At 47.5% G+C, this 15,693-nt stretch overlaps 1 protein-coding gene across 2 annotated transcripts in view; it reads left to right on the top strand.

Moving 5' to 3' along the window:
- The window catches only part of LOC144485846 (X-ray repair cross-complementing protein 6-like), a 97,301-nt gene extending 87,376 nt beyond the window's left edge, over positions 1–9,925 (top strand). For both annotated transcript variants that reach the window (XM_078203920.1, XM_078203919.1), the window contains 4 exons: positions 130–269; positions 1,417–1,514; positions 5,306–5,415; positions 9,505–9,925. In XM_078203920.1, coding sequence (XP_078060046.1) covers positions 130–269; positions 1,417–1,514; positions 5,306–5,415; positions 9,505–9,576 — 420 coding nt within the window. In that variant the 3' untranslated portion in view covers positions 9,577–9,925. The remainder of the gene's footprint in view (positions 1–129; positions 270–1,416; positions 1,515–5,305; positions 5,416–9,504) is intronic.
- Positions 9,926–15,693: the final 5,768 nt, after the last annotated feature.

Below are 15,693 nucleotides of genomic sequence, written 5' to 3'. Positions count from 1 at the left end.
AAAGATCCTATTAGTGATGGTATGGATCATCGCTTATCCCGCCACCAGCGTCACAGATTGTTGGTTCGTTTATCTCATTGCCATTTATGGGAGCTTGCTGTGCACATGACACGTTCCTCCCTGTTTCAGAACAGTGAGCATGCCTTCCCTGGCTGTGAGGTTGGTCGGGACGGCCTGAGGTCCTCAGTAATCAGGAGTTATGTTGAGCCGAGAGTGAGACTGCGGGCGGCAATGCAACTGAATACCAGGAGATGGCAGAGGCGGACAAGGCGAGTTTGAGGATGGAATTGCAAGGCCAGGAGCTGGGGGGAGATACAATCCTGACAGTAAAATGCTTCAGCGGAACTGAAGAAAGAAAGAGGACCTTTTAACTGTTAACATATTTGCTCACTTAACTCTCCATTTCTGATATAATCTCTCTCTAACCCACTTTGAATCATAGAATCCCTACAGTGCAGAAGGCGGCCATTCAACCCATCGAGTCTTCACTGACAACAATCCCACCCAGGCCCTATCCCCGTAACCCCATGTATTTACCCGAGCTAATCCCCCTGACACTAAGGGTCAATTTAGCATGCTTAATCCACCTTACTTGTACATCTAGTGGCTTTTGCGCCCAAATAAACCTGTTGGACTTTAACCTGGTGTTGTGAGACTTCTGACTGCACTCTTAAAGCGCCATATTCTCCTCTTAAAGGGACAGCTCCCTCCAGGGGAACACATTTCAATAACTGCTGCTTTAATGCTAACTTATATTTCTTCTCCCATTGCTCTTCTCTGTTGTATATCATTCCAAACATTTAAAATCCAGATGTGTAATTTAAAAGAGACTTATATTGGGCACATTTCCCAACACCAAGTCTCACTTTCCACCGAGGAGGCGGCCATTCGGTCCCTCAAGTCTGTTCCATCATTCAGCTAATTCATGACTGATCTGGGTCACCTCCCTTGAATCTGTTAATACCCTTTGCCTGGAGAAAATTAATCAGCCACAGTGAGGCCAGCACTGGATGAGGCTGGGAGCCGTACATCTCCCTTTGGAACGCTCCACTCCACTGTGGACTGTGGATGCTCACTCGATGAGCATAGTCCAGGCAGAAATCAATAGGACTTTGGGTGCCAAAGGAGATTGGGATAATGCAGGGAGGTGGAGTTGAGGTAGATGATTAGTCATGATCTTATTGAATGGCAGGACAGGCTTGAGGGGCCGAATGGTCTACACTAGCTCCGATTGAGAGAGCTGTATGCCCTTGAAGAAGTGAAACCAATCAAGGCACTGTTTTGTTTTTAAATCGTTTTGAGTCCAAAGTGACTGAATTATTCTGCCACCTTGTCTCTGTCACTTCTCTGGGCTAATCCCATGATCCAGGAATGTCTCCTTTGGTTAATGTTGTCCCTTGTACTTCTACCTGACAGGGGAGTTGGCACTTCCTCCACAGCAGATATGGCGGATTGGCAGTCACACTTTCGGAATGAAGATGAGGAGGATCCAGAGGAGGCAGAGGAAAACGAAGGTAGGTCAAATGTGAACCCTAGGTTTACAACGGCACGGTGGCACAGTGGTTAGCACTGCTGCCTCACAGCGCCAGGGACCCGGGTTCAATTCCCGGCTTTGGTCACTGTCTGTGTAGAGTTTGCACATTCCCCCCGTGTCTGTGTAGGTTTCCTCTGGGTCCTCTGGTTTCCTCCCACAGTCCAAAGATGTGCGAGTTAGATGTATTGTCCATGCTAAATTGCACCTCAGTGTCAGGGGGGCTAGCTAGGGTAAATGCATGGGGATAGGGCCTGGTAGGATTGTGGTCAGAGCAGACTTGATAGAACATAGAACAGTACAGCACAGAACAGGCCCTTTGGCCCACGATGTTGTGCCGAGCTTTATCTGAAACCAAGATCAAGCTATCCCACTCCCTATCATCCTGGTGTGCTCCATGTACCTATCCAATAACCGTTTAAATGTTCCTAAAGTGTCTGACTCCACTATCACTGCAGGCAGTCCATTCCACACCCCAACCACTCTCTGCGTAAAGAACCTACCTCGGACATCCTTCCTATATCTCCCACCATGAACCCTATAGTTATGCCCCCTTGTAATAGCTCCATCCACCCGAGGAAATAGTCTTTGAACGTTCACTCTATCTATCCCCTTCATCATTTTATAAACCTCTATTAAGTCTCCCCTCAACCTCCTCCGCTCCAGAGAGAACAACCCTAGCTCCCTCAACCTTTCCTCATAAGACCTACCCCCCAAACCAGGCAGCATCCTGGTAAATCTCCTCTGCACTCTTTCCAGCGCTTCCACATCCTTCTTATAGTGAGGTGACCAGAACTGCACACAATATTCCAAATGTGGTCTCACCAAGGTCCTGTACAGTTGCAGCATAACCCCACAGCTCTTAAACTCCAACCCCCTGTTAATAAACGCTAACACACTATAGGCCTTCTTCACAGCTCTATCCACTTGAGAGGCAACCTTCAGAGATCTGTGGATATGGACCCCAAGATCTCTCTGTTCCTCCACAGTCTTCAGAACCCTACCTTTGACCTGATGGGCCAAATGGCCTCCTTCTGCACTGTAGGATTCTACGATTCTAACATGCTGTACACCTCTCGATAATAAGAACATTCGAGGCTGATGAGACGGGTTTTTGATAGGAGAGGGAAACAGGCAGGGAAGTGGAGTTAAGGCCACAATCAAATCAGCCGTGATCTCATTGAATGGTGGAGCATTCCTGTTCCTATTTATTATGTTTAAGTACAACACACTGCGCACGTTTTGATAATTCTAATCCTGACCTGAAACCATAGCCTCGCCAGTGCTTCACCCAGATGTTATACAGGGTGGCACAGTGGTTAGCACTACTGCCTCACAGCGCCAGGGATCCGTGTTTGACTCTCGGCTTGGGTGACTGTGCGGAGTCTGCACATTCTCCCCGTGTCTGTGTGGGTTTCCTCCAGGTGCTCCAGTTTTCTCCGGAAAGATGTGCTGGTTAGGTGCATTGGTCCTCTGGTTCTTGATCCTTCCACCAATGGGAACAGTTTCTCCCTCTTGACTCTGTCCAGATTCCTCGTGATTTTGAACTTTTCCAAGGAAAACAGTTCCAACTTCTCCAATCTATCCACATAACTGAAGTCCCTCATCCCTGGAACCACCTGGACCTTTTCTGAAACCGTCATATCTTTCCTAAATTGCAATCTCCAGAATTGGACGCAATACTCCAGTTGATGCTGGACCAGTGTTTTGTAAAAATTCATTTTCACTCCCTTGCTGTTGTACTCTGTGCTGTTATTTATAAAGACCAAGATCCCATGTGCCTTTTTATCCACTTTCTCAACTTGTCCTGCCACCTTCAGTGATTTATGCACATATACACCCAGGTCTCTCTGCTCCAGCACCCACTTTAGAATTGTTTGTTTTATTTTATATTGTGTCCTTTGCATTCTTCCTACCAAAATGAATCAGAAAGAGGCTATTCGGCCCATCGGGTCTGCACCGACCACAATGCCACCCAGGCCCTACCCCCATATCCCAACATATTTACCCACTACTCCCTCTAACCTACGCATCTCAGGACACTAAGGGCAATTTTTAGCATGGCCAATCAACCTAACCCGCACATCTTTGGACTGTGGGAAGAAACTGGAGCACCTGGAGGAAACCCACGCAGACACGAGGAGAATGTGCAAACTCCACACAGATAGTGACCCAAGCCGGGAATCGAACCCAGGTCCCTGGAGCTGTGAAGCAGCAGTGCTAACCACTGTGCTAGCGTGCCGAATCATTTTGCGTTTCTCAGCATTACATTTAATCTGATACTTGTCCATTCCATCAGCCCCGTCTTTGTCCTCTTCAAGTTTAACACTATCTCCCTGACAGTTCACAGTACTTCCAAGTCTTTCTTAATTCAATTTTTGCAAACACATTTCCAGCTTCATGACAGGTGGCACAGTGAAGGTATTCCTCCCATGTGACTCAGCCACAACTTCAGAAAGATCTGAATCCTTTCTCTCTCCACAGACACTGCCAGACCTGCTGAATTTTTCCAGCCTTTTCCATTTTTATTTCAGATTTCCAGCATCCCCAGTTATTTGATTTTATTAGATGAGTAAAACGCGATCATTAAGAAACCCACCAACGCCTCTATTTTCTGAGGAGACTAAGGAAATACAACTGGAAGAATGCTTTCGATGATGCATCTGTAGGTGTTGGTGAGAGTCGTATGTCCGCAGATAGAAAGCATCCTTTCTGGTTGTATCACAGCTTGGTATGGGCTCCTGCTCTGCCCAAAACCGCAAGGAACTACAAAAGGTCGTGACGGTAGCCCAATCCATCACACAAACCAGCCTCCCATCCATTGACTCTGTCTACACTTCCCGCTGCCTTGGCAAAGCAGCCAGCATAATTAAGGACCCCACGTACCCCGGACATTCTCTCTTCCACATTCTCCCATCGGGATTTAGATGCAAAAGTCTGAGATCATAGTACCAACCGACTCAAAAACAGTTTCTTAGAATCATAGAATCCTACAGTGCAGGAGGAGGCCATTTGTCCCATCGAGCCCGCACCGCCAACTATCCCACCCAGGCCCTATCCCCGTAACCCCACATATTTACCCTGCTAATCCCCCTGACACTAAGGGACAATTTAGTATAGCCAATCAACCTAACCCGCACATCATTGGACTGTGGGAGGAAACCCACGCAGACACGGGGAAAATGTGCAGACTCCACACAGACTTTCACCCAAGCCGGGAATTGAACCCGGGTCCCTGGCGCTGTGAGGCAGCAGTGCTAATCACTGTGCCACCGTGCACCCCTGCTACTATCAGACTTTTGAATGGACCTACCTCGCATTAAGTTGATCTTTCTCTACACCCGAGCTTTGACTAACACTACATTCTGCACTCTCTCCTTTCCTTCTCTATGAATGGTATATTTTGTCTATATAGCGCGCAAGAAACTATACTTTTCACTGTATACTAATCCACGTGACAATAAATCAAATCAAACCAGGGTGACACCCTCCCCCCCAACCCCTGCAGTCTTTCCGGGGCCTTCTCTGAGTGATGTCACTGCGGTTCTAGCAGTTAGAAGGTTGTTGAGGCACAGCTATCGATTTTTTTTTACAAAAGAGAGTGTATTACATCCACTCACAGAGATGTCCAGCTGTTACAAACACCATAAATCCCTCCTAATACAAAGAATCGTGTAGTGGTTGGAGAATGATCACAAGCTGCGATTCCTCGGTTTTGTCACCAGCCGCTCTTTTCTATCAGTTAAGGTTGTGACGTGTTGATTTATGTTTCAGAGGACGTTCGATACGCAGGCAGGGATAGCTTAGTCTTCCTCATCGATGCCTCGGAGGCCATGTTTGAAATGAATGATGAGGCCACTTCAGCATTCGACATGACTATTCAGGTAAGAGGAGACCAGTGACAGTGCTGTAGGTGACAGTCGTTAAGTATGTTCAGGGCTGAGGTAGACAGATTTTTAATCAGTCAGGGAATCGAGGGTCTTGGGGATAAGGCGGGAAAGTGGAGTTGAGGATTATCAAATCAGTCATGATCTCATTGAATGGTGGAACAGACTCGATGGGCTGAATGGCCTCCTTCTGTTCCTATGCCTGATACTCTAATGGTCCTATAAAACCAGATGTCTGTCTCTCCCTCACATCTCTGAGAGACACACACACACAGTCCCTCTTCTTGAAAACATTCAAGGCACATTTTTACCTCAAAAAAGGTTTTTGAAATTTGTCCTGATGTTTTTCAAAAATACTGTGAAGAAAATCTACCGTGCAAAAGGGACAGCACGGTGGCACAGTGGTTAGCACTGCTGCTTCACAGTGCCAGGGACCCAGGTTTGATTCCTGGCTTGGGTCACTGTCTGTGTGGAGTTTGCATGTTCTCCCTGTGTCTGCGTGTGCTGAGTGTTTTAAGAATATAAGAACATAAGAAATAGGAGCAGGAGTAGGCCATCTAGCCCCTCAAGCCTGCCCCGCCATTCAATAAGATCATGGCCGATCTGATCGTGGTTTTGTTCCACTTACCCGCCCGCTCCCCATAACCCTTAATTCCCTTCTTGATCAGAAATCTATCTACCTGTGACTTAAACATTTTTAATGAGGTAGCCTCCACTGCTTCAATGGGCAGAGATTCCCTACCCTCTGAGAGAAGAAGTTCCTCCTCAACTCTGTCCTAAACTGACTCCCCCTTATTTTGAGGCTGTGTCCTCGAGTTCTTGTTTCCTTTCTAAGTGGAAAGAATCTCTCTGCCTCTCCCCTCTCTAGCCCCTTCATTATCTTATATGTCTCTATAAGATCTCCCCTCAGCCTTCTAAACTCCAACGAGTACAGGCCCAATCTACTCAATCTCTCCTCATAAGCTAACCCCCTCATCTCCGGTATCAACCTGGTCAACCTTCTCTGTACTCCCTCCAAGGCCAATACATCCTTCCGCAAAGGTCGGTTGATAGTGCTGCTGACAGATTAGACTCTCTCTACTTGCAGTGTGTCCACAGGGTTTACACCAGTAAGATTATTAGCAGCGACCGTGACCTTCTGGCTGTCGTGTTCTTCGGGACTCAGAAGCACAAGAACTCTGTTGACTTCAAGCATGTTTATGTCCTCCACGACTTGGACACACCAGGCAAGTTTATCCCCCAGATCTGGAGCAAGTCCATTTAAACTCGGTGTGGGGTATGTCCTTCCCTTGGGACTCTGCTCTGTGCAAGTTGTGGTGTAGGTACGCAGCTGGGAGCAGTAAAGTGACAATAACCAGGCAATCTGATTCAGTGATGTTGATTGAGAAGTAACGATTGGCCGGAATACTGGGAATACACTTCAGAAGTATTGACTGTAAGGCGTTTTGGGACATCTGGGATTGGGAAAGGCGCTATATCAATGCAATTGGTGCCTTTCGGTTGCACTTTTCACATTTACCCACCGTCTTCTCATTGGATCACTGATATGAAGAGCAGGGAACAGGCATGATGGACTGAATGGCCTCCTCATCATAGAATACTACAGTGCAGAAAGAGGCCATTCGAGTCAACACTGATAACAATCCCAGCCCTATCCCTGCAACCCCATGTCTTTACCCTGCTAATCCCCTGACACTAAGGGTTAATTTAGCATGGCCATTCCACCTAACTGTACGTCTTTCAGACTGTGGGAGGAAACCAGAGCACCCAGAAGAAACCCACGGGGAGAATGTGCAGACTCCACGCAGACAATGACCTGAGGCCGGAATTGAACCCGGGCCCCTGGCGCAGTGAGACGGCAGTGCTAACCACTGTGCCACCCGTGCCACCATGTATGTAAAATTCGATATTTCCTTGATCCCATTTCCTTTGTCCCTCTGTCCAGTTGGGTTAACATCCTTTCTGCCTCAACCACAAAACTTGAAAATAAATTTCACATGTTTACAACTCACAATTCTCCAAGACTTGTCTGGACCCCAGGAACGGAATGAATATTCTGCTAATAAGAATAGTCTATTTGAAACTCCAGATTTAATGCCCATTCTTGGACCTAATTGCTAATAACCGCAATCTCAGCCCGTCCAGAGCCACTCAGCGGACGGCTCAAGTCCAGATGAGATTCTGTTTCCATGGAGCAGAACATGTGTCTCCTCGAGCCCACTTCCACTGGAGGTGTGGGGAACTCTGGCTGGCATAAAGAACAAAGAACAATACAGCACAGGAACAGGCCCTTCGGCCCTCCAAGCCCACGCCGCTCCCTGGTCCAAACTAGACCATTCTTTTGTATCCCTCCATTCCCACTCCGTTCATATGGCTGTCTAGATAAGTCTTAAACGTTCCCAGTGTGTCCGCCTCCACCACCTTGCCTGGCAGCGCATTCCAGGCCCCCACCACCCTCTGTGTAAAATATGTCCGTCTGATATCTGTGGCATGAGGCACCATTTTGCAGGACAGCTCAGACTGAGGTTCAAAACGCACAAGTTCTTGGATGCATTGTTTTGAGGTCCTGGTGGAATAGAAATATTGTGGTTACAAATGCAGGTCAGATGCTGGGAACTCTGCGGGGAGTAACTCACCTTCTGACTCCCCCAATATCTGTCCACCATCTACAGGGCACAAGTCAGGAGTGTAATGGAATACTCCCCACTTGCCCGGATGAGTGCGGCTCCAACTTCACGCAAGAAACTCGACTCCATCCAGGACAAAGTGGTCCACTTGATTGGCATCACATCTACCACCTTCAACACTCTCACTCTCCTCCACCGAGTGGCAGCCGTGTGTACCATCTGTAAGATGCTCTGCAGCAACTCACCTAAGGCTCCTTCAACAGGATAAAGTAGACATGGAGCGGATGCTTCTGCTGGTGGGGCATTCTAGGACGAGAGGTCGTAGTCTTAGGATAAGGGGCAGCAAATTTAAAACAGAGTTGAGGAGAAACTACTTCTCCCAAAGGCTTGTGAAACTCTGGAATTCGCTCCCCCAAAGTGCAGCGGATGCTGGAACAGTGAGTAAAATTAAGGAGGAGTTAGACTGATTTTTTAATTGGGAATGGGTTGAAAGGTTATGGGGAGAAGGCAGGAAAATGGGGATGAGGAGCATATCAGCCATGATTGAATGGCGGAGCAGACCCGATGGGCCAAATGGCCTAATTCTGCTCCTATATCTTATCAACTTATGAACAGCACCTTCCAAACCCATGACTTCTACCATCTAGAAGGAAAAAGGCAGCACATATCTTGGAACTCCGCCACCTGCAAGTTCCCCTCCAAGCCACTCACCATCCTGACTTGGAAATATATCAGCTGTTCCTTCACTGTCGCTGGGGCAAAATCCTGGAAGTCCCTCCCTAACAGCACTGTGGGTGTGCCTACACCACAGGGACTGTAGCGGTTCAAGATGGCGGCTCACCACCTACTTTCTCGAGGGCAATAACAGATGGTCGAGCCAGCAACACCCACATCCTATAAAAGAAAAATTAAAAAGCCAAGAGGAGGAGGAGAGTTCTAGCCCCAGGATCCTTAAGTTTGAAAGTGTAAGAGCAGGTTTCTGAGGCCTCTGTCCCTAATAGGTCATCATCCTGTATCTATGTAAAAAGAACATGGGCCATTTCCTGTTTTTTATTCATTTGTGGGACACGGGCGTCGCTGGCTGGCCAGCATTTATTGCCCATCCCTAGTTGCCCGAGGGCAGTTGAGAGCCAACCACATTGCTGTGGCTCTGGAGTCACATGTAGGCCAGACCAGGTAAGGACGGCAGATTTCCTTCCCTAAAGGACATTAGTGGCCCAGATGGGTTTTTCTGACAATCGACCATGGTTCATGGTCATCAGTGGATTCTTAATTCCAGATTTTTTCTTTATTGAATTCAAATTCCACCGTCTGCCGTGGCGACATTCGAACCCGGGTCCCCGGAACATTAGCTGAGTTTCTGGGTTAATAGTCTAGCGATAATACCACTGGGCCATCGCCTCCCCTGGTGTGTTTAATAGATTGATGTTCTAATCTGACTCTCTCTGTCTGGGCTCAGGTGCTAAGCGAGTACTGGAGTTGGACCAGTCTGAGGGGGAGAAGGGGAACAAGTCCTTCAAGAAGAACATAGGCCACAGTGCCGATGACTCGTTGAGTGATGCTCTCTGGGTCTGCTCCAATCTCTTCAGTGACGTCACGCTGAAACTGAGCCACAAGCGCATCATGCTGTTCACCAACAATGACAACCCACATGCTAAAGACAGCTCCAAAGCACGACTGACCAGAACAAAGGCCAATGACCTGCGAGAGACAGGTCGGCAAACCACTGTTACCATCAAGCATTTGTCAGCGACTGGTTCAAAGATGTTGAATCACAAAGTCCTCACTTAAGATTGCAGTTGCATTGCCGTGAAGTGCAACTTTATGTGAAACAACTTTAAACAAATCAGGTTTTCCCATTAAAACCAATGTGAAAGCTGTCTTTAGAGTCTGTAGGACATTTCTCAACATGATAACCTGTGAGTGAAAATATTTAATGTTGCTGAATTACTATAGCGGTCGATGAAATAACTTTTGAAATGAAATCAATTTAAAGATATAAATATACTTCGCTCCGGTTTTCTGCCCATCATGCTTGCCGAATCTCCCACGTGCCACGCATTCCACTCGCTGACCCTCCCTCTGGGAAACTGCAGACCCTCTTCCTCAGCTTGTCACCTGAGAGCAGAGATTTCAGAGGGTTATTGGACTGGGGTGCAGGTCGCAGAGACGGGGAGGGCTGAGGCAATGGATGGATTTGACAAGATTGAAAATAGTGCTTCGCACAAAATTGGAGCGTAAGTAGGCCATTCGGCCCCTCCCGCCTGCTGTGCCGTTCAATGAGATCATGCCTTGTACGTTTGTGTTTCAAATTCCACATTCCTATCTACCCACAATAATCTTTGATTCCCTCACCGAACAAGAATCTCTCTACCTCTGCCTTAAAGATATTCAGTGACCCCCCCATTGCCTTCTGAGACAGAGGCCGGAATTTTACCGGCACGCCTGCCCTGATTCCAGGGATGGATGAGGCTCGGAGAACGGCATTCTCCGTTAGCCTCGGGCGGGATCGTGCGAACCTCAAGCGGACATGCCAGTAAATTCCGGCCAGAGAGTTCCAAAGTCATGCAACCCTCTGAAAGAAAAGAATTCTCTCCATCTCTGTCCTAAAAGGGCAACCACTAATTTCAAAACAGAGCCCGCTCGTTCTGGACTCTCCCACAAGAAGAAACATCCTTTCCATGCCCACCTTGTCCAGACCGTTCAGGATCTTAGTTACTTCAATCAAGTCACCCCTCACCCTTCTAAACTCCAGTGGAAACAAGCCCAGTCTGCCCAACCTTTCCCCATAAGATAACCCGCTCGTTCCAGCTATCGATCCAGCAAACCCCCTCTGAAATGTCTCCAACTCATTTACACACTTCCTTAGAATCCCATGGAATCCCTACAGTGCAGAAGGAGGCCATTCGGCCCATCAAGCCTGCACCAACCACAATCCCACACAGGCCCTATTCCTGTAACCCCACATATTTACCCTGCTCATCCGACTGACACTTACAATCACTTCACTGACAATCCCACCCAGGCCCTATCCCCAAAACCTTATGTATTTACCCAGCTAATTCCCCTGATGCTGTAGGTTAGGTGGATTAGCCATGGTAAATGCATGCGGTTACAGGGATAAATCGATTGGGTGGACCTGAGTAAGATGTTTTTTCGGAGAGTCGGTGCAGACTCAATGGGCTGAATGGTCTCCTTCTGCACTGTAGGGATTCTATGGTTCATTCTCACTCTCTAGAGGACTCACTTAACTTGCTAATTTCCTGTTTAAACACCTGTAGAAACACATGCTATAAGTTTTCACATTTCTAGCCATCTTCCTCTCATACTCTAATTTCTTTCTCCTGATTAACCTTTGGTCATTCTCTGCTGTTCTTCACATTCTAACCAATCATCTGGCCTGCAGTTATATGCTTTTTCCTTAAGTTTGACAGTTTCCTTAACTTCTTTAGTTAACCACGGAAGTGGGTCCTCCCCCTTCAAATATTTTTAATAGTAGAAATTTACTTATTCAGAATATTCTGAAATAGCCCCTTAAATGTCTGCCACTGCTTGTCTATTGATCTGTCCCCTAGCCTAATCTCCCAGTTCACTTAGCTAGCACAACTTTCATGCCCACATAGTTGCCTTTATTTAAGTTTAAAATACTAGCCTTAGGCCCACTCTTCTCCCTTTCAAACTATTCAGTCGTGTTGAAGCAGGGTTAGACAGTGTAGTGGCCAGACCAGTGTTGTACTGTGCATTGGAGCTTCATCGAACAATCCCTTCACTGCTTCCACTGTCCTGATTGTCACCTGAAGCGTGGTTCTGTAGGGATGGCCAGAAGGCTGTTTCCCAACATGGGTTGGTGTCCTGCCAGCCAGCATCCAAAACTAAAGGAAGGGTAAGACCTGCAGCCCACGCCAGCCTGCCCTGTGACGTGATGGTACGAAGACCGGAACTAAACACTTCTTCCTCTCTTTCCTCATTCTATCCCCCCCGCTCCCCCCAGTCACCGACATAGTCTGCTAATCAAGGCAAATAAACAGGCCCAAAGTCAAACACGTCAGGCAACCAAAACCAGTCTAGGAGATCACAGATCAAATCTGATTTTCTGTACTTCACAATCTTTACCCTCGTCAAGAACTGGGTCCAGCTCCAACTTAAAGAATCTGAGAAACGTTGCAGGGAAAATTGCCGATCATTTTTGTCAAAAGACTGGGCGGAATTTTCCCGTCCCGCCCACCACGGGAATCGTAGCGAGCGGGACATGGACCCTGGGGGGTGAGCGTGGCTTTAAAATCCCGCCCATCATCTCGCGAGCAATAATAACAGAAGCTTTGCCTTTTGCTGCTATGCTGTGAATGGCGTGTCTTTGTCTCTGCCCTTGTCTGTGTACAGGTATCATCCTTGACCTGATGCATCTGAAGAAGCCTGGTGGGTTTGACATGTCTCTCTTTTACTGCGACCTTGTCAGTGTATCGGAGGATGGGGATGCAGCTGTGCAAGGCGAGGGGTCAGCCAGGTTGGGCGATCTGCTTCGGAAAGTGTGGGCCAAGGACTACAAGAAGAGGACCGTCACCAGGTCAGCAGTCACTCAGAGTAGCACCGCGTCTCCTGGGTCCTCGGAGAGTTTCTAATGTATTCCCTGCGGACCTTGGCAGACAGAACGTCCGTGTTCATGCACACAATCTGCTCAAATGTACGGACGATCTTCATAGATTAGGCACTCAGGGCATGTTTCCACTCGCTGGGAAGAGCGAAACCAGAAGCCGTCAACACCAGGTAGTGACCAGGCCAGGAATGCAGGAGAAATTTCTTTACCCAGAGAGTGATGGGAATGTGGAACTTGGCTACCACAGGGTTGTAATGAATGGTGTAGCTGCGTTTACGGAGAAGCTGGATGAGCATGAGAGAGAAAATCATTGGCCGGTTACGCTGATAACGCTAAAGGGAGAGGGGAGGGAGAAAGTTCATGGGAAGCGGAAATACTGGCATGCAGCTGTTGGGCTGAATGGCCTGTTTCTCTGCTGCGTCTCTTATTTTGAAACATCATAAGGTGCATCATGTTACTTTGACAGGAATCGGCCATACAAAGAATATAGTACAGCACAGGAACAGGCCCTTCAGCCCTCCAAGTCTGCGTCTGGACACAGGACGCCTTTCTAAACTAAAGACCTTTCGTCTCTACATAGCAAATTCCTCCATTCCCAGCCTTTTCATGTATCTATCCAGATGCCTCTTAAATGTTGCTATTGTATCTGCTTCTACCACCTCCTCTGGCAGCGCGTCCCAGGCACTTACCACCCTCTGTGTAAAAAAACTTGCCTCTCACATCTCCTTTAAACTTTCCCCCTTTTTGCCTTAAACCTCTGTCCCCTAGTAATTGGCATTTCTACCCTGGGAAAAAGACTCTGACTATCCATTCTATCCACGCCTCTCATAATCTTGTAGACTTCTATCAGGTCGCCCCTCAGCCTCTGACGTTCAAATGAAAACAAATCAAGTTTGTCCAATCTCTTCTCATAGCTAATACCCTCCAAACCAGGTAACATCCTGGTAAACTTTTAATGTGGCGACCAGAACTGTATGCAATATTCCAAACATGCCCTAACTAAAGCTCTATACAGCTGCAACTTGACCTGCCAAATTTTGCACCCTATGGCCCAACCGATGAAGGCAAGCATGCCATACGCCATCTTGACCACCTTATCCACTTGTGTTGCCACTTTCAGGGAACTGTGGACCTGTACGCCCAGATCCCTCTGCATGTTAATGCTTCTAAGGGTCCTGCCATTTACTGTGTATTTCCCTACTGCATTGGACCTTTCAAAATGCATCATCTTTGATTTGATTTGATTTATTATTGTCACATGTATTGGTATACAGTGAAAAGTATTGTTTCTTGTGCACTATACCGACAACGCATACCATTCATAGAGAAGAAAAGGAGAGAGCGCAGAATGTTACAGTCATAGCTAGGATGGAGAGAAATATCAACTTAATGCAAGGTAGGTCCATTCGAAAGTCTGATAGCAGCAGGGAAGAAGCTGTTCTCGAGTCAGTTGGTACGTGACCGTATCTTTTGGTGGAAGAGAGAATGTCCGGGGTGTGTGGGGTCCTTAATTATGCTGAGTGCTTTGCTGAGGCAGCGGGAAGTGTAGACAGAGTCAATGGATGGGAGGCTGGTTTACGTGATGGATTGGGCTACATTCACAACCTTTTGTAGTTTATTGCGGTCTTGGGCAGAGCAGGATCCATACCAAGCTGTGATACAACCAGAAAGAATGCTTTCTATGATGTATCTGTAGAGGTTGGTGAGAGTCATAGTGGACATGCCAAATTTCCTTCGTCTTCTGAGAAAAAAGAGGCGCATTTGTCTGGATTAAATTCCATCTGCCATTTCTCCGCCCAAGTCTATCCAGACTATCGATATCCTGCTGCATCCTCTGACAATCCTCCTCACAAACATTGGTAAACGTAGCAACTATTTTCCACACACACTTGAACAGTGAGATAATGACCAGATCTGTTTTTTGGAGGTTAATTTGACAGGACAGAGCTTCCCTGCTCTCCAAAGTAAAGTTTATTTATTAGTCACAAGTAAGGCTTACATTAACACTGCAATAAAGTTACTGTGAAATTCCCCTAGTTACCACAGTCCGGCACCTGTTCGGGTCAATGCACCCTAACCAGCACATCTTTCAGAATGTGGGAGGAAACCGGAGCACCCGGAGGAAACCCACGCAGACACGGGGAGAATGTGTAAACTCTACACAGACAGTGACCCGAGCCGGGAATCGAACCCGGGTCCCTGGCGCTGTGAAGCAGCAGTGCTAACCACTGTGCCACCGTGCCATCCTCCATGTGGTGCTGTGGGATCTTTTACATCCAACTGACCAAGTCGTCAGGACCTTGGCTTAAACCCCACCGCCCCCCATCCCTAAACTGCCGCCTTCTTCAACCGCTTAATGTGCATCAGAATGTCTTTGAGTTTCAGCCCCTGTTAAACTCTCTGTTCCGGTGTCGGTTGTATTTGATGTCCTGTTTTTGTTTTGTTTTGTTTTGGCCAGGCTGAACCTGAAGCTGGGAGAAGGCGTGGAACTTTCAGTCGGAGTTTACAATCTCGTGCGGAGTGCCAGGAAACCCAGTGCCGTCCGCCTGTAACGAGAAAGCAACGAGCCCGTCAAAACCAAAACCCGCTGGTTTAACGGGGAGATGGGCAGTCCGCTCCTGCCCAGCGACACCAAGAAGGCCCAGGTAAAGGACGGTGAACCTATACCGTGCTGAATTAAAACGTCAACTCCTGCCTGACCAAAGGCAAAACACTGCGGATGCTGGTAATCTGAAATACAAACAGAAAATGCTCTTTCTTAATTCATGAACGAGATGTGAGTTATTGTGCATCCCTAATTGCCCTCGAGCAGGCGATGATGAGGCGTTTTCTAAAACTGCTGCACTCTGCGATGTGAAGGCACATCCACAGTGCTGTTTCATCATGACTTTTGACACAACTGAGTGGCTTTCTAAGTCAATCAGAGGGTAGTTGAGAGTCAGCCATGCGGTTCTGGATCCTCGGACAGGCCAGACCGGGTAAGGACGGCAGATTTCCTTCTCTAAAGAGCATTAATGAACCAGATGGGTTTTTACAACAATCGGGTAATTTCAT

This window comes from Mustelus asterias, unplaced genomic scaffold (genome assembly GCF_964213995.1).
Source record: "Mustelus asterias unplaced genomic scaffold, sMusAst1.hap1.1 HAP1_SCAFFOLD_240, whole genome shotgun sequence".
In the NCBI taxonomy this organism is placed as follows: domain Eukaryota; kingdom Metazoa; phylum Chordata; class Chondrichthyes; order Carcharhiniformes; family Triakidae; genus Mustelus; species Mustelus asterias.
This window is presented reverse-complemented; position numbering and strand designations above follow the sequence as displayed.